The sequence below is a fragment of the Notamacropus eugenii genome, chromosome 5, assembly GCF_028372415.1.
Source record: "Notamacropus eugenii isolate mMacEug1 chromosome 5, mMacEug1.pri_v2, whole genome shotgun sequence".
Classification (NCBI taxonomy): Eukaryota; Metazoa; Chordata; class Mammalia; order Diprotodontia; family Macropodidae; genus Notamacropus; species Notamacropus eugenii.
This window is the reverse complement of record NC_092876.1, coordinates 65356692-65382853: the sequence shown is the minus strand read 5'-3', so window position 1 is coordinate 65382853 and position 26162 is coordinate 65356692. Positions and strand designations below refer to the sequence as shown.

General features: G+C 41.6%; 1 protein-coding gene across 1 annotated transcript in view; it reads right to left on the bottom strand.

Moving 5' to 3' along the window:
• The window catches only part of CLIC4 (chloride intracellular channel 4), a 94961-nt gene that overhangs the window by 42171 nt on the left and 26628 nt on the right, over positions 1-26162 (bottom strand). Inside the window, exon 2 of the mRNA XM_072609356.1 lies at positions 1141-1250. Coding sequence (XP_072465457.1) covers positions 1141-1250 — 110 coding nt within the window. The remainder of the gene's footprint in view (positions 1-1140; positions 1251-26162) is intronic.

Genomic DNA, 26162 nt, shown 5'->3' with positions numbered 1-26162 from the left:
GCTATACAAACAAAGGTTCTAGGTGACAGAGGATGACAGGGAATGAGACTCCCCACCTTGGGATAGTTTTCACCACAATGTACATTTTGAGAACACATCAGGGTTCACAGAACACTGTCCATACAGCAAGAACAAGACTGAAACCACAGAGAGGCCCCACAAGAGCGTGCCCAAACAGTCACAGACGCACTGTGCTCATTCCTTCTGTCACCATTCACCATTCTCGAGAAAGCTAGCTAGCATGAATGCAGGGCCTCGCCCGACCGGCCCTCTGGAGACAATCCCTGATGGTGACAGTGGTCTTGGACAGTGGGAAGCAGCCCCAGGTTTCTGCTGCATTCCCACCTCAAGCTTGTTTGCTCCACAAGACCATACCAGGACAAGTCCTTAAGCACAACAGACCCACTGTTCAACAGACTGCACATGCCCCCTGACTATCTACCAAGACCCTTCTAGGAGGCTAAAAATAGCTCCCTCTACATGAATGGTGAGCTCATGGATAGGGATTCTTATTTTAACATTACATATAAGCCAAACCTCTTTCCAGTCACAGGACCGATAATTCTGGCACCACCCAGTCTTTATTTTCTCCATCTGCACATTTTAGAAACAGAGTGGACCCAAGAAATTCCTCAAGCCCCTTCCCTCATTTTGCAGATGAAAAAGGTGGGGCCCTTTGAGGAAGGGTGCCTGGGCCAAAGTCCCAGAGGGCCAAAGAGTCACAGGAGCAGGACGAAGGAGAGTCCAGGTGTCCAGTACTTTTCCCACTGCATCAGGCCTCTGTTCCTTGGTAAGGAGCTCAGGGGACAAAACAGCAGTGTACTAGAAGCTCCTACCCACAGAGCCTGGCAAGAAAGTCTTTCTTATGGGTTCCCTGCTATCCTTGGAAAGTATCCTTGAAAAGACTGCATGGTCTTCAAGATAAAATTCAGCTCCTATGCCAGAACTGGAGGAAGTTTCTAGCAGGAGAGATGTGAGGGAAAATTCTAGAAATTGAATTGGGATTATGTCCAAGTGGCTCCAGTCCATGCAGAGTGATCCTGCTGTGATGTTTACAGAGGAGGGAAAAAACCAAGCAATGTTTGTGAAATAACTCAGGAGAGCTGGAGTTTATTCGAGAGAAGTGCCAAGCTTCCTTACCTTTTCAGATCAACAGTTGTGACGCTGAATACCACTCCTTTGAGCCAAAGTATCATGAAGAGCCTCTGGGAGAAGGGACAGTTTCCTATGCTCTCACCATCACTGCCAGCCTGAGAAACACAAGAGACCAAGGTTAGGTCAAAAATCAACACAGGATTAAGAGTAAAGGAGACAAGACATTCAGAGCAACAATAATTCAATTCAACCATTTATTACAAGTCTGGCCTGCATTCAACACACTGTACTAGGTATTAAGAAAGATAAAACCCAGAATCTCAGAATTCTGAGGAATCAGGGGCCAGCAGCTGGTACAAGGTACACCTGAACAAGGATTATCTCTGCAATACACCCTTGTCTTCAAGGAGCTTCTACTCTAATGGGGGAGATAAAATGTATGCACAGATTAAGAGAATACACATTAGGACAAAATTACCATTTAAGTGCAATGCAATATGCCATAAGATCCTGAGTCAGAGGAGAGAAAATGTATTGCCAGGTTTTAGGTGGGTAGGGCAGCCATGGAAAAGATCTATGGAGACGGTAACATTTGAGTCAGAAAATGGGTGTAATGTCAACAAACAAAGATGGTCAGGGGTGGGGTCTGGGAAAAAGAGGACATCCATGGCTGCCATAAGCAGTGGTATGACCATGGAGACGAAAAGGAATGATATATGTTCAGGAATCACAAAATCAGAGATAGGGCTAGGTTTTTATCCTGGGGTCTGTGAACATGTCTTTTGAAAAAATTCTGATCACTTTATTTCAATAGAATTGGTTTTCTTTGTGAATCCTATGTGTTTTGTTTTATGCTTTAAAAAAAACTATTCTGATATGGGGTCCATGGGTTTCACTGGATTGTCACAGGTTAAAAAAGGCAAAGAACCCCTGATTCAGAGGCAGAAGGGGCACTCAAGAAACAATTAATCCAACCCCCTCCTTTTACAGACAAAGAAACCGAGGTTTCAAAGAGGTTAAGTGACTTGCCCAGGTCATGAAATTACTAAGAGTGAGATCATGGGTCTCAGGACCCACACCATCATCACAAGATCACACCCAACATCACACCACTCCAGTATATGAAAGAGAACAATGTAAGTTAAGGCTAGAAAAGGTCCAGTGGACCCAACTTTATGAAGGCCCTGAATACCAGACTATGAAATAAGAATTTTATTCAGTAGACAACAGGAAACCAGTGAGGGTTTTTTCCTGAGAGTCACACTGCGAACCTTGAGGTTGAGGGAAGATCACCTGTACAGTATTTGCATATGGTATACAGGAAAGGAAAAGGAAAAGAATGGCCTGCATTATGTTATAGAGGTCGAGGTGGTCTGTTTTGTGATTTACAATTTCCTCTCTCCAGGGTGCCCCGGTGGACAAATGTATCCGCGAAAGTCACCAGTTTGCTTTACAGCTGATAGCCTGAGAGAGCTGTCTGGGGCCCTGTGCAGAGCCACAGAAGCAATAAGTGTCAGGTCACGCTGGCACCTTCCTCTTCCTGACTCCACCGCCAGCTTTCTCTCCATTATGCCACACCATACTGCCTCTTAGTAAGTTTATCCAGTTTAAAGGAACAGTAGCAGAGACAAGACAAAGAGGAAGGAAGAGTGGAGAGTGCCTGGTCATTCCTCCCGTTTCCCAGGTAAGAGATGTGTAAATAAAGAGGAGGAGAGTGGAAAAACCAAGTCTGGCCTCTTTAGGCAAGCTTCTACTCTTCCTGAGGACAAGAACTGTATTTTCAAGTTTTATGAAGGCACGATGTAATTCCATGTACCATATAAAGTTACCCATTCTCCTTTTTTGGGCTAAGATAATAACAACAAATAAGAACTCATAAAGCACCTTCCTCATTACACCTCTACTTGGAGGCTTGGCTTCGGGGGTTCCTTCTCCATCTGGGAGGCTCCATCATCCCTAAGCCTCAGCAGGTGATCTTGTAGCTAGAAGATCCACCATCGGAGCACATTTAGGGTTAGGGTTAGAATCACCTGAGGATGGGCCTTCCTCAACTTAGCTAGGTTGACCCCCGGTGGGCTTGAAGACTTTTCAGTTCAGTACGAATGGACAGAGCCACTTGGGACAGGCCTTTAGCAGTGTATTATTATCATCCTCATTTTATTCCCATTTTCAGGCAAGGACAGATGCAAAGAGATTTAGTCCCACAGCTATTGACTGTGTTTAAACACTGCCTGCAGACTGCAATTCTGGGATTCTTTGCACTATGCCAAAGAAGAGGATGCCTTTTCAACATATGCCACAATGCTTGTGGTATTAGCAATCCTAGCATAGGAAAACACTTAACAACAAAAGCTACCGTGATAACTAGGCATGACTCCTCTCAGTATTGCACACCCACCTCCCTCATGTAGTGGCAATGGTGCTGACTCAGCAGTGGACAGCAGCCCCATGAAAACAGTCACTTCACATCACAACTGAGTCACAAACGTGGGAGAATTTGTGAAGTCTGCTCCGCTGGGATTTTTAGGAAATTTCCCCCAAGCTGAGTTGAGGGGAAACAACTGTTCCTTAGCAGATACCTAGCTCCCTGTAAAGAAGCTACTTATAAATCATTAGCTCCACCTCACTTAACCCTTTTGGGGTAAGTGGCTTTTTCAAGTTTGCCTGCCATGCAACTTCATGATTTTGGCATACTCAAACTCACTGCTAAGGATGAATCAAAGTCTCTGGAGAGAAGTTGAACCTCTTAGGGCACAGGTGCTGTTTTCAACACTGGTTCTGACCAAAACAAGGGCCATGGAGGAGAAAAGCAGACTGGGAAGTGAATGGCTGGTTAAGGACTTCTAGCCAAGACTGATACCTGGATGGAAGTCACCCAGCTCCCACAAGCCCAACCCAGAAAAACTTTGAAGTTTGTACCCAATCAAATAATGATCAAGAAATTCAATGCCAGTCACTCTCCATGGATATGAACTGGCAGCTTTTTGATGAAGAAATCAAAATTATATAGGAACATATAAAAAAAGCTCTAAATCATCATTGATTAGGGAAATGCAAATTAAAACAACTCTCTCATACCTCTACCAGATTGGTCAAAATGACAGAAGGAGAAAATGACAAAGTAGAGGGAATGTGAAAAGATTAAGATATTAATACACTGTTGGTGGAACTGAAATGATACAACCATTTTGAAGAGCAATCTGGAATTATGACCAATGAGTCACAAAACTGTGTATACCCTATGACCCAGCAATGTCACTATTAGGTCTCTTGACCAAGGTGATCAGAAAGAAAGGAAAAGAACCTACATGGTCTCAAAGATTTATAGCAGCTCCCTTTGGTGACAAAGAACTGGAAATGGAGCGGAAACCCATCAGTTGGAGAATGGCTGAATACATCACGGTACAAAACTGTGAGGGAATACTCCTGGGCTATGAAAAACAATGAGGTTGATTTTAGAAAAACATGGAAAGATTTGTATGAAATAAAGAAAAGTGAAAGGTGCAGAACCAAGAGAACACTGCATACAATAACAGCAATACCTTTCAAAGAATAACTGTGAACTAAGCTATTCTGAATATTACAAATACTCAAGCCAACTACCAAGGACCTATGAAGGAAGATGCTATCCACCTCCAGACAAAGAACTGATAAAAAGAAGTATGCATAGTATGGTTTTACATATATTTATAAATCTGGGCCAAGTGGTGGCCTTCTCTAGTGTGGGGTGGGATGGGAGAGAGGGAGGGAGACAGTTTAGAACTGAAAATGCAACATAAATAAATAAATAACATTTAAATAAAAAAGAAAGAAATTCAATGACAAACTACAATAATGAACTTCTCCTACTCCAGACCTGCACAACAAACCAACCAGAAACTCACAAGCACTAGGAAAAGAAGCCACCAAAGCTTGCAAACCAGACTGCTGTCTCCTACCATGTCCAGGGACAGGTATGGGGGACCTGGAAACCCTGAAGAGTGGCAGGGACCAGTCACAGTAGCATTCAAACCTGCATAGCCCAGGTACCCAGGGTCTTTAGGGTCACTAACATTCTAAACTGAGATACCATAAAGGAACTGAAGAACCAGCATTCTTATCCTTAGAGATACAAAGATAACTAACCCCAGAAGGCAGAGGTCAGCCGACGAACCCAGGTGACCCAGGCAGGTCTAGGAGGGTCAACTAGGTCATCCAAAAACAGATCAGGTGACAGAGTCTGACCCTGGCACAAAGTACCCACTCAGGAATTAAAGCTGAAGAGAACAGTAAACCAAAGAAGTCCCTAGTCAGCATTTTTAAAAGAATTTCAAATCTAGAGAGTCCGGAGAGAAGGAGAGAGAATGCTTAACAACTGTAAGGAAAAAAACAGATTTCCCTAAGGACTACATATAAATACCTTCTTCCATCTCAGAACTGCACAGCAGGTCAAGCAGAAGCTCACAAGCACAGGAAAGAGCCACCAAAACCAGAGCTTGTATGGGCAAGCCAGACTGTTGTCCTCCAACATATTCAGGGACAGGGATGGGGACCTTGGAAACTGTGACTCAACTAAAGGATTAAAAATGAAATAAAAGCTCTGGAGGAAAGAACTGGAAGAACACAAACTATCTGAGAAAATCGTGGCTTAGGACGGGACCTGGATATCTGGGACAAGGCTTAAAATATAAAAATAACAGGTGCCTTGCCAGAGATGGAGAGCACCTAACAAAGACTGGCAATGACATTATTTTAAAAACTGAATACTATAATAACCAAGCTTGGACCCAAAATGGAGGCATGAGAAGGCACTTCCCTCTCTTTTTTACAAAGATGGGGGTACTACATATGTGGAACACTGCAGATAAATGTCCATTTTCTTTGATGTGCTGGTCAGTTTTGCTAAAATGTTTTCTCTTTTTTGGTAAAAGGGATGGCTCTCTGGGAGGGATAAAAGAGAAGGATAAGTTGGGAAATATAGATGATGTAAAAGCAAAACAAAGGTTTTTTTAAATACTCTTATTGCCTGGAGTCTTGCAGATCTAATCAAAAGAGCTTTAAAAAGACAGAAGAAGGGAGACAATAAGCAAGGAAGCATAGTAAAGAGCCACACTGTGCAAGTAACAGCAACTCTAGCTCTCCAATGTATTTAGAAACTTCAGTGGGGAGTTAGTGCTGCTCCTATACTAATAGCAATTTACAATGATTTCCCCATGATAACTGTATAAGCTTAAGTTTAGTTATCTGCGTAGGTCTTGGCCCCTTCTAGACATGAAACAAAGGCCAGCTGGAAATGCCATGAATCAGGAAAAAAATTCCTCTTGTTTCTATACCCCCTATTTCAGCGGCAATAAATACCAGCAGGGGCTGCTTCTATGCCACCCCTCGGATAGGCTTTCCTGGGCTCACCTCTGCCAGAACTCTCCTCCAAAGCCCTTCTATGTTGCCCACCTAAAAAAGGAACACAAGTCTCCTATACAATGGGAATTACCTCCATAACCCCTTTTCTTTTCTCTCCCCCTGAGCTACAGGGAACACAGCCCAAGATCAGGATCAAAGGAATAAGAACTGGAGATCTCTCCCAAACCTGCTCCCCCCCCCCCATCTTTTACAGTAAACCACAACCCAGACAAGGTAAGTGACTTGGCCCAGGTCACACACCTGAGCACACTTCCCCACTGTGACCTTCTCCCAACTGACCTTCAGAAGGAGAGACATACAGTCTGTTACAGGTCCACACTCAGTGCCTCTGCAACCTGGTAGGAAATGCCAAACACTACACTTTGCTGCCATAGCCGTGGAGATAGCAGTTACCACCACACCATGAAAAGCCACTGAAAGTGGTTTTAGGAGAGGGAAGTGTGCTTTATGTGTTTAAAAGAAAAGGGTGACTCCTGCAAATAGCAAATATACAGTGTTCTTTAAGCTCCATTATGGCTTATAAACCAGCCTTTGTATGCTAGGCTGGGAACCCAGCCATCATTTAGAATGTTCTTTATGGAAATGTGTTCAGCATTCCAAACATCTAACTTATAAATGAACTGTAAGAACACAAGTCATTTGTCAGCTGGAACAGCCTATGAATCATACCAGCCATAGGCAATACCAGTGACACACAGTTCCACAATTAATTACATTTAGTCAGTCAACAGTCATCTCAAACTCACCATGCCAAAACAGAGCTCAGTTCTCCCCCAACCATACTCTCAAATCCTACCTTCTCTGCAATTTTCTTCTAACTGTTGAGCGTGCCACCTTCCTCCCAGTCACCCAGGTTCACAATCTAAGAGTCACTTACTCTTGCTGCCTCATTCTTACTCACCCTATATGTCTGATCTGGTGCCAAGTTTTGTCATTTTTACCTTCACAGTATTTCTCTTGCACAGCCCCTTTCCTCCACAAACAAAGCCATCCCCCTTGTACAGGTCTTCATCTCTTGTCTGGACTACAGCAACAGTCTCCCATCATACTCAGCTGCCTTCCCATCTTGTAAGATCCCTCCACCCTGGAGGTCCCATCTTCTTATTGGTAGGTTCCTAATGGAACTGCCATTTTAAGGAAGTGCCCCGAGCCAGCTACGTTCACTCCTCACAATCCAGACTTCTCGCGCGCGCGCGCACACACACACACACACACACACACACACACACACACACACACACCCCACCCCCACCACCATGTGACCACACAGCATCTCTGTTTTTACTGTATGTTCTCACCAACAGGAAACAAGTTCTCTAACTTTTCATCTAAAAAAATTCTCAATCCAGCAAAAAGACCCCCTTGTCCTATGGGTTTCTCATATCTCAGCACACACCAAGGAGCCCCAGGCTCTCCCTTTCTACTGAATGTGTGCAATGACAATACTCTCCCATTTCATTGGTGCTTTAAAGATTCTAAAGTACTTTCCTCACCAGGACTCTGTGAGGTCGGGCATTAGGAGCAGTTAGTTCATCACTCCCATTTTGGAGAATGAGGAAACTGAGGCTCAAATTAGTGAAGCCACAGAGCTGGGAAAGGTCTGAGCCAGGTAAAATCTTACGCTCTCGGCTCCACCTCACTGCCTACCAGGGAAAGAAGGAAAGAGGAATGGACACGTGGACTAAATGCAAATCCAAGGAGAGCCACTCAATAAACAACCACTCCCTCATCCTCTCCCTGGCTCCCTTCCCCACCCGGCCGGGATGAAACCACTATGCCAACTGTCAAGGGCCAGAGACACAAATTCCCTCCTCTCTTCTAAACCAGGAAACTTATCTGGGAATGAGGTGGAGGTAGACACCGGACAGAAGGGAAAGGGCAGCAATGCTCTCGTCAGACACAGGGCAGGCGCCCCTAGGTGACCTGGAGGAATATGCCCTTCAGAAAGTTTCAGTTCCCCCAACAATGTAGGAGAACTTACCTAAGTTAAAGCACCCATGTGGCTAATTCAACCATTCATTTACAACTATTTTTAATCTAAATCCAGTTCAGTTCTGGAACTGCGTTTAACAAATATGTCTTATATGTTTCCATCTACTATTCCTGATTTTCTCCTAATTTTAGGTGCACTGGTTTTGCTTGTACAAAATCCTTTTAATTTTATGTAATCAAAATAATTAATTTTGTCTCCTGTGAATACTTTTCTTTTGGTTGGTCCTGAACTCCTTCCTTATTCATGGATACGAAAGATAATTTCTTTCATTTTCCACTCATTTGCTTGTGATGTCACCCTTTATGCCTAAATCATGTCTATTCTGAGCTTATTCTGCTATGTAGTGTCCACGTTGGCCTATGCCTAATTTCTGCCAGACTACTATCTTTTGCTGAATAATGAGTTCTTGCCCCGACATTTGGGATCTTTGGATTTATCAAACACAAGGATGCTATATGCTCATTTGCTTCCATATACTGTGTACCTAATCTGCTCTACTAATCAACCTCTGCTTTTTACTCAGAACTAACAAATTTTGATGATCACAGCTCTGCAGTTTTATAGTATATACTCTGAGATCTGGTGCCCTTCCTTCCCACTTTTTTCATTAATATTCTTGAACTGTTCTTCAGATTAATTTTGGTATTTTTTCTAGCTCCATAAAGGAATTCTTTGGTAGGGCACTGAATAAGTACATTAACATGGTAGTATTGTCGATTTTTTATGATATAGGCTTCTCCTACCCATAAGCAAATAGCACGTCTTGGATCTAAGCCTAGATCTTCTGCCTTCTGAAATACCATGTTCCAAGACCTCAGCTCCTACATAACGGTAGCTGATAAATCTTGTGTGATCCTGACAATGATTCTGTAATACTTGGATTTTTTCTTTCTGGCTATTTGCAGTATTTTTTCCTTCACCTGGGAGCTATGAATATTGGCTATGATATTCCTGAGAATTCTCATTTTAGACTTTCTTTCCAAAGGTGACCAATGGAATGGATTCTTTCCATTTCTACTTTGCCCTCTGGTTCTAAGATACTGGGATATTTTTGTGATTTCCTGAAATATGATATGTAGGCTTACCAGTGATTCTTAAACTATTTCTCCTCTGTTTTCCAATTCAATTGTCTTTCCTATGAGATATTTCACATTTTCTTCTATGTTTTCAGTCTTTTGATTTTGTCTTATTATTTCTTAATATCTCCTGGAGTCATTACCTTCCATTTGGCCAAGTCTAATTTTCAAGTAGTTATTTTCTTCAGTAAGGTTTTGTACCTCTTTTACCAAGTTCTCATTTCTTTCAGGAGAACAGGAGACCTGATCACAGTTCCAGGGCCAAGAGAAATGCTAGCACTTGGGGCTTCAGGGTAGCAAGGACCCTTCTTAGGTAGAGACTAGAGCACAGATCAAGGGAGTGGTAGCCACACTTTTCCTTGAATTATACCACTTTGGAAGCACTGAAAACTTTTAGATATTCAGAACTAGTTCTGAAAACAGCAGCATACACACACACACACAAAAGCCTGAAGATTGGAACAGTGCCTCCCCACCCCTGGTGAGCAAAGTCCAACTTTAACATAAAGTTGAAAGTTAAAAAAAATGAGCATATAACAAAAAAAGAATCTAACCATTAGAAGTTATTATAGTGGCAGAGAAGACCAAGACATAAATTCAGAAGACATCAATGTGAAAACAGCTATAAGCAAAGCCTCAGAGAAAAATGCTAATTGGAACCAAGCCTAAGAAGAATACCTGGAAGAGTTCAAGAAAGAGCTAAAAGAGTGGTAGAGGAATAACTGGGAAAATAAATGAGAGCGATGCAAGAAAATTATGAAAAGAGAGTCAACAGCTTCGTAAAAATACCACAAAAAAGTACTGAAGAAAATAATATCTTAAAAAGGCAGAATTGTTCTAATGGTAAAAGAAGTGCAAAAATTCATTAAAGAATTCCTTAAAAAGCAGAATATGCCAAATCAAAAAGGAAGTACAAAAATTCACTGGCAAAAATAATTCCTTAAAAATTAGAATTTGGTGAGTGGACTCCATAAGACTTCATGTTACAAATTTAAGTAAAAAAAATGAAAATATAGAAGAAAATGTGAAATATTTTAATAGAAAAACATCTGACCTAGAAAACTGATCAAAGAGAGCTAATTTAAGAATTTTTGGACTACATGAAAACCATGATCAAAAAAAAAAAACAGAGGTAGATATCATATTTCAAGGAATTATAAAGGAAAACTGCCACAATAGATTAGATCCAGAGGGTAAAACAGAAATTCAAAAAATATATCAATCACCTCCTGAGAGAGGTAAAAAATGAAGACTCCTAAGAATATTAAAGCCAAATTCTCAGGTCAAGGAAAAACATTACAAGCATTCAGAACAGAACAATTATAATATCATGGAGCTGCAATCAGGATCCCACAAGATTTAGCAGCATCCATGTTAATAAAGGAGAGGACAGCTTGGAATATAATATTCCAGGAGGCAAAGGAGCTAGGATTACAACCAAGAATCACCTGTCCATTAAAACTGAGTATAATCCTTCAGGAGAAAAAATTAATATTTAATGAAAGAGGTCTTTCAAGCATTCCTGAACAAAAAGGACAGAGCTGAATAGCAAAGCTGGCATTCAAACAGAAGACTTAGGAAAAGCACAAAAAGGTAAACATGAAAGAGCAATCATAAGGGACTTGATAAAGTTACGCTGTTTATATTCCTGTATGAGAAGATGAAACATGTAAGTTCAAAGAACTCTACCATCATTGGGACAGTGAGAAGAAAGCGACATAGACAGAGAGCACAGGCATGAACTGATTATGTTAGAGTGGTCTCAATCTAAAAAAAAAAGTGCATACCCGCTGACCCAGCAATACCGCTTCCAGGACTGTATCCCCAAGAGATCATAAAGATGGGAAAGGGTCCCACATGTCCCACATACTTATAGCAGTTCTCTTTGTGATGGCAAAAACTGGAAATCAAGTGGAATGGCTGAACAACTTGTGGTATATGAATGTAATGGAATAGTATTATACTATAAGAAATGGTGAACAGGAAGACTTCAGAGAGGCCTAGAAGGCTTATATGAACTGATGCCGGTGGGAGGAATTATTCTGGTAGACTTAGTACTTCGTTGCAATGCAAGGACTTCTTGAGGCAAAATGCCTTCCACATCTAGAGAAAGAATTATGGAATTGGATCGCAGAATGAAGCAGACCATTTTCTTTTGTATTAAGTTTTGCTTTGTTTTATGACTTCTCCCATTCATTTTAATTCTTCTATGCAACATGACTAAAGTGAAAATGTATTCAATAGGAATGTATGTGTAGAACCTATATAAAATTGTATGCTGTCTCAGGGAGGGAGTGGGGAGGGGAGGGAGAAGGAGAGGAAGGGAAGGGGCAAAAAATCTAAGATATATGGAAGTAATTGTAGAACACTGAAAACAAATAAAATAATTTAAATTTAAAAAAAAGAATGATCTCAAAAAAATGAAAAAATGAGCAGAAGGGACACACTGGACAGAGGGGGAAGGGAGAGATAGAACAGGGAAAATTTACTCACATGAAAGAAGCATGCAAGGAAGAAGGGGAAATGGGGGAAAGTAACTGAAACTCACTTTCATATAAACTGGGTCAAAGAGGAATGACATACGTACAGGGAAATAGAAGAGGAAGGAGATAAGAGATATGGAGGACATAAGAATGGTGATAAAAGGGAGGGAAGCTTAAGGGAGGCAGTGGTCTGAAGTAAAATGGGCTTTTGAGGAGCATAAAAGAGAGAAAAGGATAAATAGGAGAAAATAGGAAGGAGGGAAATACACAGTAATCATAACTGCAAATGCAAAGAGGATGAACTCACTCATAAAATGGAAGTAGACAGAATGAATTAGAAACCAGAATCCAAAAATATGTTGGTTATGAGACATAATCTTGAAACAAAAAGAGTTAAAATAAAGGGCTAAAGAAGAATCTATTATTCTTTATCTGAAGTTAAAAAAAAAAAAAAAGGTAGGCACGTAACAATCATGATCTCAGACAAAACAAAAGCAAAAATAGAACTAATTACAAGAGATAATCAGGAAAAGTACATTTTGGTAAAAGGTACCACAGACAGTGAAGTAATATAAAAAAAATTTTACAGTGAGTTTCTCTGATAAAGGCCTCATTTCTCAAATGTATAGGGAACTAAGAAAAATGTATAAAAATAAGAGCAATTCCCCAATTGATAAATGGTCAAAGGATACGTATATGAAGTCTCCAGATGAAAAAAACAAATTTATTTACAGTCATATGAAAAAAATGCTTTAAGTCACTACTGATTAGAGAAATGCAAATTAAAACAACTCTGATGTACCACTTCACACCTATCAGAAGTGAAAAATGCTGGAAGGGATGAGGGAAAAACAGGTACGCTAATAAACTTGATGGGGTTGTGAACTAATCCAATCATTCTGGAAAATATGCCCAAAGAACTATAACACTATATTTACTCTTTGACCCAGCAATACCACTACTAGTTCAATACACCAAAAAAGATCAAAGGAAAAGGACCTGTATGTACAAAATATTTATAGCAGCTCTTTTAGCAGTAGCAAAGAATTGGAAATTGAAGGGATGCCCATCCATTGGGGAATAGCTGAATGAGACAGGGCACATAATCGTGATGGAACACTATTGTGCTATAAAAAGTGATGAGGGGCGGTCTTAGAGAAACACAGACCTATACAAATTAATGCAAAGTGAAGTGAGAAGAACCAAAAGATCATTATGCACAGTAATGGCAATGTTGTAAGGACAAAGAACTGTGAAAGATTTGGCTGTTCTGATCAATACAATGATCTAAGATAATTCCAAGACTCTCAATGGAAAAATGTCATCTACTGCCAAAGAGTAAACTGACAAACTGAAACAAAATTACAGTATAATTTTCTTGCTTTGCTTGTTTGCTTTTTTATGATATGACTGATATGGAAATATTTTCATGATTTCCCATACATAATTGATAACATTTTGCTTGCCTTCTCAATGGGTAGGGGAAGACTGTGAGGGAGGAACTCAAAATTTAAAAAGAAAAGAATGTTAAAAATAAATAATAAACATATTTTTTTAAAAAAGAGTACTATTGTGCTATAAGAAATGATAAGCAGGATACTTTCAGAAAAACCTGGAAAGACTTACATGGACCAATGCATAACAAAATGAACAAAACCAGAACACTGCACACAGTAACATCACATTACATGACAATCAGCTGTGAATGACTTAGCTCTTCTCAGCAGTACAACAATGTAAGAGAGTTCCAAAGGACTTATGATGAAAAATGCTACCCACCTCCAGAGAAAGAACTGATGGAGTCTGAATGCAGAGCAAAGCATTTTATTTTTAATTTTCTTTCTTGATCTGTGTTTTCTTTTGCAACATAACAAATACAGAAGTATATTTTGCGTGACAGCACATGTATAAGCCATATCAAACTGCTTGCCATCTCTGGGATGGGAAGGGAAAGAATTTGGAAACTTGAAAATTTTTTAAAAATATAACTGTAAAATTAAAAAAGAAAACAGAAAAAAAAAACAAATAATAAACCAGCCACAAAAAGATCTTCCCCAATAAAGTAGGGACTGATATGGCATATTTGTCTGTCCTAGAGGGCTTTTTATTTATAAGGACTGATATCACATCAGCAAAGCAATTCTTATCAGAAGCTGGCTGTTAAGCCGTGGAAATAATTCTCTTACACAAAAGCCAATATCATAAAATGGCATTCATTAAAATGAAATTTTACCCATTTAACTAAATGGGAAAAAAGCCCACTAAATAAACAACAGTGCTGAAGAACTTGTAGAACAATTCTTTGGTTGCAACATTCTGCTTTTAGCTCAAATAAACATCCATTTTCTGAAATGCTGCCCAGGATCCAAAGTTCTATTTCCAGGCAACAGAACATTGCCACTTGTGAAGTCAAGTTTCAGAGCCCTAAGAAGGGTCCTTGTTTGATGATCTGAATTTGTCACATGCCTGACCAGCATTAGGAAAGGGTGAGTTTTAGGACATGATCAGTGAAGATTAAATGCAAAGGTAAAAGAAAAACAAAACCCTTCCAACACTCTTTACTGGGTCCCCAGAGTCAGGACAGTGCAGGGGAGACAGATCCAGTCTGGCACAAGCTCCAGCTCCCTATTCCTAGATGCCCAGAAGAAAGAGCATCATCATCCTCCTCCATGCAGATGATCAAGCAAGTGACTGAGCAAAGGACTCTCTAAGTTCCAGTTTCTCATTCGTAAAACAAACATGAATCCCAGGCGCAGCGTGATAGAAAACATTCTGTTATCACTGCTCAGGGTGTTGTCCCAAGCACAGCATAACTCAGACCTCTTTTCTCCTACTGGTGATTCCTGTCCTTGGCTAACCTGAAGTTCTCGTAGAAAAGACCCTTCATGTACCTAGAACTGTGGCCCTGACATGGCCCACCCACCTCCTTTTCTTAGCAGGCAGCTATAAAGAAAATGACTGGAAGTGGGACCTACTGCTAGTCTTACTATCAACACACTCGGAAATCAAAATTTACTGATGGAGATGGGTTTTTTTCTTTTTGAAACAGTATTTTGGGAATGCAAAGTTATGGAGGAGGAACCTAAAAACACTTTCTGATTTAAGACAACTGTGTTACTACTTATTCAAATTTTTAAAAGGTTTTGGAAGTGAAAATTAGCATATTCAACATATCCTGAATTAAAAAAAAAACAACAACAAAACTAGGTTGACTCCCTAATAAGTCAGAATTGAGAAATCAGTATCCAGTCCTATTCTTGGGTTCAACCAACTAACTGCACTAGTATAGGATTGACCAGGCAAAGCCCTGGGCTTAATCGGTTAACCAACCAGCATTTATTGAAGGTGTACTGTGTGCTTGGTGTTAGGAACACAAAGACAAAAATGAAAAATATGACAGCCTTGGCCCTCAAGATGTTTCCATTCTACTGGGGGAGACAGCATGCATATAACTATATAGAAAATATATATGAGATAAATACAAGGAAAACTTGGGAGACGTGGACACTGGAAGCTGGAGAGGGACATCAGGAAGGGTTTCATTTGGAAGGCATCATTTGAGTACTGTTTTTAAGGAAATAAAAGTAGAAGTGAGGGGAGAGTATGTTTGAGGGACAGGGGACAGCCAGTGCAGAGGCAGGAATCCAGGAGAGGGGAGCGTCACAAAGGAAGGGGGGTGGCAGAGGACAAAGAGGCAAGCTGAGGCCACGATGTACGAAACTTTAAAAAGCTACATCACTGGAGTAGTTAGTTGTAGGGATATGGGAACACTAATGCAATGCTGACAGAACTGTGAAATGATCCAAATATTCTGAAAAACAACTTGGGATTACACAAAGAGAGGACTAGGCTTTCACTGCTCAGCAAGAAAGTCATATAAGGAAGTCAATACAAAAAAGGCTCCATAAATCCTACATTATGTGCAGCAACACTCATGGTAACAAAAAACTGAAAACAGAAAAGACGGCCATCCACTGGGGAGCACTTGAACAAATTACTGTCCACAAATACAATAGAACCTGTTGTTTTGTAAGAAGCCATAAATGCGATGAATGCAGAGAAGCAGAGGAAGACTTACCATTAACTGACACAAAGCGAAGTAGATGGAAACAGGAAAACAACATCCTCATGACTACAAAAAGGTAAAAGCAAAAAAAGACAACTGAAAACCAAGGCTACGAAACTGTAATTAACACTCTTGGTCCCAAGGTCAGCACTCCCTGCTCCTTTACAGAGGCAGGGGCCCCACAACTGTGAAAACATACCTACAGTGTTAAAGGTTACTTTGGCTGAGCTCTGACTTCTTCCTTTTTAAAATTTTTCATCAGAAGGGATGGTTCTCTGAGAGGGAGCCAGAAGAAACAGTGGGAAATGTGGACAATGTAGAAACAAAAGAGATCAATAATCTTTTGCAGCTAAACAGAAGAGCTGAGCAGGACAGTGCCATAAGAATTCTCTGAAGGAAGGGAGAATGAAGACTGCTCACTGGGGGCCTGGAAGTTGAATGAGGACAGCCAAACAGAAGTGTCATAAGACTTGGTCAGTGTGGCCCAGCGGCCACAGCAGAGGCACATTTTAGATCTACATAAAGAACAATTTCCTAACAACCGTCCCTACCCGAATGGGGAATGTCAAGGAAGTTGTCCAAGGAAGCTCTTTTCATGGAGGGGACTAGATAATTTCTAAAGTCTCTTTCCACTCTGAGATCCTATTATTCTTTTAGATTCCCAGGACTTGAAGGGTTTCCAAAATCTTTCCGCATGGGCTTTCTCTTCAACACCCACTAACACTCAGGGTCACAGTCCTAACCTTAACCCACTCACATTCTCCAAAAGATGCTGTAATATCTACTCAAATTTGCACAATACTCAAATGGAACCAAAGGCCAATGGATTAACTCCAACACTGTCCAGAGTCGAGAGGAGGCCACTAGTACATGCCATAAATATTTTAATGTTTTACTCATTCAAGGTTAAATGACTGCTCACTTGGAAAACTGAGCTTAACCCATCAAGGAAGGTTAAAAATATTGTGGGGGGAAGGAAAGGGAAGGAAGGCGGCAGAAAGAGGCTCAGGAATCGACAAGAGAATGAAGCTCCTCTGCAGTTAGATTAGTTTTCTCAGAAGAGGACAAAGGATCATGGGATTGTGTGATTTAGAACTGATGGGACTTTAAAGACAACAGAACTGCAAAGACTGAGTCCTTAAGTGGCAATGTGAACTGATCAAGATCCCACAATCTCTCTTTTCCATTCCATACTAGCATTATGGTACTTAAAAAATAGAACAGAAGCAATGAGTTTAGAACCACAATATCTGAGGCCAAATCCCAACTCTGCCACTGACCAATGGGGAGGTAGCAAGTGGTACAAATTGCTAAGAGCACCATTAACTGTCCAGGCTAAGGCAGCAACTGAAGTGTGTGTGCAGAGAACCTAGAAAGGCCAGTCCACTCTACTGACCAGGGCAAAAAATCAAATGAGCTCTGTTCAGCCATCAATAGGTAGAAGTTCTTCAGAATGGACATGAGGAAAAGGTTCCTAACAATTTTTGCTATTATTGTCCAATCGTTTCCATCTTTGTAACCCAGTTACAAAGATAATAGAGTGGTTTGCCATTTCCTTCTCTAAACCATTTTACAGATGAGGAACTGAGGTAAATAAGATTAAGTGACTTGCCGAGGGTCACACAGCTAGTAAACGTCTGAGGCTGGATTTGAACTCAGGAAATCTGGTGCTCTATCTACCGTACCACTTAGCTGTCCCTTTTTATCAATTAGAGCTATCCAAAAGTCGAAAGGGCTACCTCAAAAGAAAGTAGCTTCCCCCTCATTGGAGGTCTTTGAACAAATGACTACTTGTCAAGTATATGGTAGAGGAAATCCATTTTCATGTCCAAGTCTTAGGCCCCCTTGTTTCTGGAATCCTGTGATTCCATCTTTGCAGAAATCAGAATGTCAGTCTTGCATACTGTCCAAACTATTCACCTGCCACAGAGAATTCAATCCAGGAGCATGGGCTTCAGTTATCACAGTCCATCATCATTAATTATAACTCATGGATCAGAGATAAGAAAGGAGTTAGCTCCAAGTTCTTTCTTTCCTTTATTCGGCTTTGCACATACTAGGTGCTCAATAAATGTTGGTTGGATTAAAATGGGTTTTCAGTCACTGCTCTGTTAAGACATTTTAAAAAACTGAACTGGGGCACTGTGCTTTGAGGAAAAAAATAACTCTCTCATGTGAGATAACCAGTCTCATAAAGGAAGGAAAAGGTAGCCATTATCTCTGACACAAAGGAGGAACTGTCTTCTTACCATAAGCAATAAATATTAAAGAAGTCAAAGGGCATGCAGAGAATGGAAGAAGCCCCACATCCCCAGCCTAGCCTGTGTAAACCACATACAGCCAAGGGCATGACACCAAAAAGCCCTCACACAAGCGTGTCCAAGTGAAGCCAGCCTGCCAGATGAGAGAGGCAAGTCAAAGAACATGAGTTAAATTTGGGTGATCCTTCTGATTGGTTTGGAATGATGTAGGAAAACCAGATCAGTATGGATAAATGAGACTTTAAGTTCCGCTGACAGGAGCCATGGGTAGCATGAAGGTATCTGATGAAGAGATCACCTGCCTCTAATCCAAACAAAGTGTGTACTGGGGAAGCTGGGGGGGGGGGTGGGGAGAATAAAGGGTGGAGGGACAGGGAACAGGACGAGCAAGAATATAAAATTAGCCTTACTTCCTGGTGTTACAGTAGTTATGGGGCTGCTACTAGAAATTGGGGATGGCTTTGCTCTACCCAGACCTCAGAACAAGGTACAAGAAGGGGAAAGTAAACATTTCCTAACACTTAGGAACAACAATAGAAGGGGCTATGGGGAGACCCAGGGCTGCCCACGGGTAGGTGACACTGGTTAAGAGCGGTGGGAGTTGGGCTGCTTGGCCTCTCAAAGCCTTCCAAGGGGAGGCTGAGTGCTTCTCCTCCATCCATGCCAGAGATGTGCTCTGCCCTACAGGCTCCTGGGGCTGGAAATATAACTGTAAGAAAGCAGAGTAACTCAGGTTTATGCTTCAGAGTTCCAAAAGCACTTTCCACAACACAAATCTGAGAGGAAATAGAAAGGTGAACTCAACTTTGTCCAAAATCTAGATTAGAAAAGTACACTGGCATGAACACCACACTCAGGAACAGAAACCCTGGTTTGGAGTCCCATCTCTACTGTTACGAGCCACATAATCTTGGGTAGGTTATTTTAACCACACGGAGACTCAGTTTTTATCTCTGTAAAATGAGAATAAAACACACAACTCTTATAAGACTGCTGTAAAGAAAGTGCTTTGAAAACTTTAAAGAATTATGTGAAAATGAATTTTTAATCCTTTTAATCATCATCAATATCCCCTGGAAGCAAATATGAATGATGCCTGAGGCTCTCTTGTGACCTCTCACTGACTGATCTAACAAGCATCCCTCAGGCCCCCACAGCACAGCAGGCTCTGCTCTGGGTACAAGGGACACCAAAGGCTGATGGGAGACCATCCATACCGCCTCAGAGGTCACAGATCATTAGGGGCGCACGAAGCCAAGAGAGGGTGCTCCAGTATACAACAGAGCACAGCCAAGTAAATATGAGACACGTACAGAGTAAATAAAAATAAATGTCAGGGGACAGGAGGGATCAGAACAGCCTAGGAGGCCCTTCAGCCCCTGAAAGGTAAGGGAATGAGCTCATTGCAGGAGAAGAGCCTGCACGTGCAGAGGCACACAGAGAGGAAAGAGAAGGCCAGTCAGGTCCAAGAGCAGCAACCAGGACACTTTGGCAAGAAGTTAGGGAGCAGAGAGGAAGTTCTGGCCATCCAATAGACCTGGAACCTGGCTGTGAAGGTCTTTAAATACTCAATGGAAGAGTCTGCATTTTATCCAGGATGCAACAGGGGGCATTCTGGACAGACGTGTGCTTTGGGAACATCCATATGGGGAAGAAGAAAGCCATGAGGCCCAAGGACAGTAGAAAGAGGCTACAAGGCAACATGGAAGGCCTTCCAAAAGGGCAGAAGGCTGACAGAGGCAGATTTAAGGAAGAAAATGCAACAAAGGCATTTAAAATGGCAAAGAGTTTATTTATTAACTCTGAATTTCTTGTGACCGTATTTGGACTCTGCTCAGTTGTCCAGTGACCTGAATTATCTCCCTCTCTTCATATTAGCTTTTCTCCGACTAAAGCGAACCTGGAGCAACAACCTCTAAGCTCAAATGTGAAAGTATTGTATTCTGAGTCAGGACTAGGTAGAAAAAGGAGACATGTCCAAGTAGCAGCACACACCACAGTTACAATGAGGAACACTTTTAAATGTTACTTTGCTCAAAAATAAATGCACAATTATTTAATAAGAAGAAATTATTTTCTCCAAGATGTATGGAGGCATTTATTTTGTGAGAGGTTAAGTTGTATTCCATGACAAAGTTTTCTTCCAAAACTTCATGGAGGCAAACAGGTTTTCAAAAGGCTGTGTCAGTAGAGGCCAGCTCCAGCAGGGTCTATGGATTTACAAGCCCCTCTGTTCTGGGCCCTGGCTCCAGATCCAGGTACCTCTGTCACCCGTGGACCAGTTGAGCTAAGCTCAGAGAGGCTCATCACCAGGTCGCCTGCAGGAGACAACACATTTTTCAGCTCTAGCATCTCATGAAGACCATCTTCAAAGGTCCAGATGATGCACATTCCAAATCTAACCCTTTTTCCAAAGTATCATGCTGATTTCCTTAAAGAAATATCAAACCTTATGCTGCTGACATAAAACCTGATTCAATCCATTCTTTCTGTTTGGTATTTAAATCTACATCTTCATTTAAAGCCTCACCCCCTAGCTTGGAGAAAGCAAAGTTAGCAAACCAGAAGAGACAAGTTAATATTGGTCAGAGCATTGCTTGCTGAATGCCTTCTGATGAAAAAGAATAAGGGAAATACTAAAAATGTCAAAGAAAACCCCAACCAATTTCCCACCCCCACCCCCAAAAGGTCACTTTTCTACTCCTTTGATTTTGGCCACAATTCTTTCCCTCGTGATAATACTGTGAGACTTTGCTCTTTGATCAGTAGTATTCAAAAGAACCAAATTCCAAGACGTGTGCACACATTCCCTTCGTGGTTCAAATATCACTCTGTGGCCAGCTCATGTCCTGTACCCGGGCCCTGCTACCTGACACTCCAGACTGATGACTTAGGGTCTCACGGTTAATAAACTAGCATTTTAACCTCGAACTGGCTGACAGTCTTTCGTGTTTGATGCCTCTGATTCTTCTGCACATATGGTGAAGAGCAGGCAGGCTGTCAGAGTAAAGAGAGGACCAGCCATGGAGTCAGAAAGACCTAGGTTCTCAGCTTCTGTCTCTGACTCCAACAAGCTGTAGGGGCCTGGGCAAATCACTTAAGCTTTCTGGCTTCCCAGACTTCCTCCAAGGCCCAGCTAAAGTTTCCCTTTCTATCAGAAGCTAATCCTGGTCCCCCTCAATGGTAGCACCTTCCCTCAGCTGAGTATCTCCAATTTGTCCTGTCTATAACCAGTCAGTACCAAAGAGTTTGCAAACTGCCTCATTAGAGGCCAGGCCTGGAGGGCCCGGACTATTTTTGCCTTTCTTTCTATCCCTAGAGCTTAGCATGGGACCTGGCACATGATGAATGCTTGGTGACTCAACCAAAGTTACAATTCAGTCCAAGACTGACATGAGCATAGAAAGTTTCCCAAACAAGAGCTCCCCACAGTGATAAAATCACAAGTCCAGACCAAACAAGAGGCCTGAACCCCCAGTGCTATGTGCTTTATGACATACTATCTCAGTTTACTTTATTGTAATGCTATTTCTGGGGGAGGACTGGGGTCCTGCTGACTGCTCCCCCTGGTTTTCTACAGCTGTCATTGGCTCCCCATCCTGCAGCTGATGTCATTGGCTGCTCCCTTGTCTTCACATCTCAACCAGCTGCCTAGTGCTATTTTAAAGATTCTCCATCCTCCTACCCGGCCACCACTCTGAGCCCACCAGTCCACCTGTAGGCATTCTCTTCAGAGAAGGCCACCCTCACAGGCAGGCCCTACTCTCTTTCCTTCTGCCAGCTGTTCCCAGGGCCCACCTCCAAATTCACAATACTCCACACAGTAGGTGCTTTTAAAAAAGGCATATGGTGAAAGGTATTGAATGTCACTCACTGTCTTTGTCAGAATGTTAAGCATAAACATTGAAGAAATACCTAATAGATGGAAAATTAATGACACTAGAGGCCGATACTATTGAGAGCTTAAAAGAACTTCCTGCTGCACCATTTAGGGAAGATGTTACAGGTCAAAACAACAAAAATGTCCAGTCCACATTTAGAAAAAAAACCCAACAACCCTAACAATCTGAAACATTTTAAAAAGCAAAAATCCCAGTTTTATAACAACTGGCTTTGTAATCTGAACACCAACAAAACTGCAGTCCACAAGATCATCTCAAAAGCCTGACTAACAGGGACAAAAATCATCTCCATTATGTTTTCTGGGGCGGATACAAATCATATATGGGCAAAGATAAAAGCAGGCCTTTCCCCACACACATACACTTCTTCAGGTAATTACCCTTCCTAGATAACTCTTCTTTACTTAAATCAAAATGTCTCCCAGACAGTCTGGGAAGCAGTTAATGTGATCCTGGAATGAGCCCTGGAGATTAAGGCTCCTGGAGTAACTACCACCTCTCCTGGGTAGGGCTGCTTGGCCTCAAGAATGATCCCCAATCATCAAAAATGCCAGCGGAAAAATAGTGCTTACTACAAACTGCTCTGAAGGGGAGGAGGGACAAGGGGAAAGTCCTCAAATTCTCGCTGCCCCTAAATCAGTATGCAGGAAAAGAAAGGAACAAAAATTCTTCATCATACACATAATATAATAATACCTGACTTTTCAGGGAGAGGACAGTGCCTCTAAAGCAATCTCATCTAGCTGGAATAGCCAAGACCCTGTAAGTGGCCAAACTGGATGTCACCAAGGCCAGGCACCAAAGTTCCTAAAAATCCCTAGGGCCCTCACACTATATTTAGTCTTGATCTAGTAGACAATTCTAACAAGCTAGGGATTTGGTTTTCTATCCCACAACAGATTAGAAATAAATGGAGGGGAAGAAGGAAAAAAGGGACTGATAATGAAAGATGACATACTGACCATGACAGTAAAAGAGAAAAATCTGCTAGAATTCCAAAAGCTGAACAGCCCTCCATCACTGGGCCAACATGTGGTGCAACAGCAATGCTGGCCCAGATCCATTCAAAAAAGCCCAAAAGGTACTGACTGATCTGCCTCGTGTCCTGGGGTGCTAGGGTTGGGCACCGTTTCTACTGTATTGTTTTGGCTATGATCATCCCCTCTACCGGCCAGAGCTGTTTCCAGTCCAGGCTTCATTCCTTAGATATCTTAGATATCTTCTCCCAAAGTTAGCACACTCATAGATAGCTGTGTCTTCACTGGCTTATTTCCTGAGGACAACAAGCTAAGTTCTTGAGAGAGCCTCTATAGCAAGAAAAATCAATAGGCAACTTTCTCTTCTGTTGGGGGAAGCTTTTAAAGAGCCCATTTCTAACTGGTCATTTACATTAACCAGTCCATGGAAAAGATGAATGGGGAGAGCCAGTGCCAAGGCCAGAGGTGGGAGGATCACAGTAGGATAGTGCTGCTAGAGCACAAGAGGACAGAGGGCCCGGCCAGAGCTGACAAAGTTGATGGAGCCAGGTGATGAGAGCTTTCCACACTCAACAGTGGACATTCTCCTGGAGGTAACAGGCAGTAGTAGAGCTTACTGAGTAGGAAGGTGACATAACCCTTAAGAAAATCACCTGGGCAACTGTGTGGAAGATGGAGTGGAGTGAACAAAAGGCAGCCTGAAGGCCTGAACTAGGATGCTGGTTCTAGATATAGCAGAACTGAAGGGAACTTCAGAACATAAACTTAGAAGAAAACCATGTGGTCTAACCTAATTTTCTCAGGAGAAAACTGAGAACCTCAGGTCACATAGCTGCCAAGTAGTGCAGCAAAGACTCCAGACAGGATTCCTGATTCCCAAGGCAGCCTCTTCTCTCTACATCACACTGCCTCCTAGAGATTTTGCTTCTGCACATAAATTAAAGACAATATTATTACATGATCATCCATCATCCAATCACAGAAAAACACACTTCATGTTACTCCACAGATCAGATGAGAAACTAAAAGGAGAGCAGTGATGGTCAAAAGAAGAGCCTCTGGGCTCCCTGTGCCAATGGCACCAGAGCAGTGGATACAAAATTAATCATAAAAACCCAAAATACAAAGTTCCTAATTCCAATGAACTGAGCCCTACTCCTTGTTTGTACCCTAAACCATCCAAGGCCACAAAGCTGAAAGGAAGAATTCTCAACAGTGAACTATGTCCTCTACCTTTTAAAAATAAGAATACGACAATGAGAAACTACCACTATTCCCATATGTCACATAAAGGCTGCCCTGAGGGGTCCAGTGGGATTTATCAATGGTCCTTAAAATAAGATATAGTCAGTCACTCAGCAAACATGTTTAGGCACCTATGTGCAAAGCATTGCGCCAAAGGCTTGGGAAGATGCCCTAGTCAGCTAAAGGCTTTATCAAGTTTATATACATCTTTTTAAAAAAAAAAAATTTATTTATTTAACTTTTAACATGCATTTTCACAAAATTTGGGGTTCCACATTTTCTCCCCTTTTGTCCCCTCCCCCCACCTCAAAACACCGAGCATTCTAACTGCCCCTATCACCAATCTGCTCTCTCTTCTATCATCCCTCTCTGCCCTTGTCTCCATCTTCTCTTTTGTCCTGTAGGGCCAAATAACTTTCTATATCCCTTTACCTGTATTTCTTATTTCCTAGTAGCAAGAACAGTACTTGACAGTTGTTCCTAAAACTTTGAGTTCCAACTTCTCCTCATCCCTCCCTCTCCACCCCTTCCCTTTGGAAGGCAAGCAATTCAATATAGGCCATATCTGTGTAGTTTTGCAAATAACTTCCATAATAGTCGTGTTGTATAAGACTAACTATATTTCCCACCATCCTATCCTGTCTCCCATTACTTCTATTCTCTCTTTTGATCCTGTCCCTCCCCATGAGTGTCGACCTCAAATTGCTCCCTCCTCCCCATGCCCTCCCTTCCATCATCCCCCCCACCCTGCTTATCCCCTTCTCCCCCACTTTCCTGTATTGTAAGATAGGTTTTCATACCAAAATGAGTGTGCATTTTATTTCTTCCTTTAGTGGAATGTGATGAGGGTAAACTTCATGTTTTTCTCTCACCTCCCCTCTTTTTCCCTCCACTAAAAAGTCTTTTGCTTGCCTCTTTTATGAGAGATAATTTGCCCCATTCCATTTCTCCCTTTTTCCTCCCAATATATTTCTCTCTCACTGCTTGATTTCACTTTTTTAAAATATGATCCCATCCTCTTCAATGCACTCTGTGTTCTCTGTCTCTATGTGTGTTTGCGTGTGCGTGTGCATGTGTGTGTGTGTGTGTGTGTAATCCCACCCAGTACCCATATACTGAAAAGTTTCAAGAGTTACAAATATTGTCTTTCCATGTAGGAATGTAAACAGTTCAACTTTAGTAAGTCCCTTATGACTTCTCTTTGTTTACCTTTTCATGCTTCTCTTCATTCTTGTGTTAGAAAGTCAAATTTTCTTTTCAGCTCTGGTCTTTTCATCAAGAATGCTTGAAAGTCCTCAATTTCATTGAAAGACCAATTTTTCCCCTGAAGTATTATACTCAGTTTTGCTGGGTAGGTGATTCTTGGAATTAGTCCTAGTTCCTTTGACTTCTGGAATATCCTATTCCATGCCCTTCAGTCCCTTAATGTAGAAGCTGCTAGATCTTCTGTTATCCTGATTGTATTTCCACAATACTTGAATTGTTTCTTTCTAGTTGCTTGCAATAATTTCTCCTTGACCTGGGAACTCTGGAATTTGGCCACAATGTTCCTAGGAGTTTCTCTTTTTGGATCTCTTTCCTGTGGTGATTGGTGGATTCCTTGAATACTTATTTTGCCCTCTGGTTCTAGAATTTCAGGGCAATTTTCCTTGATAATTTCATGA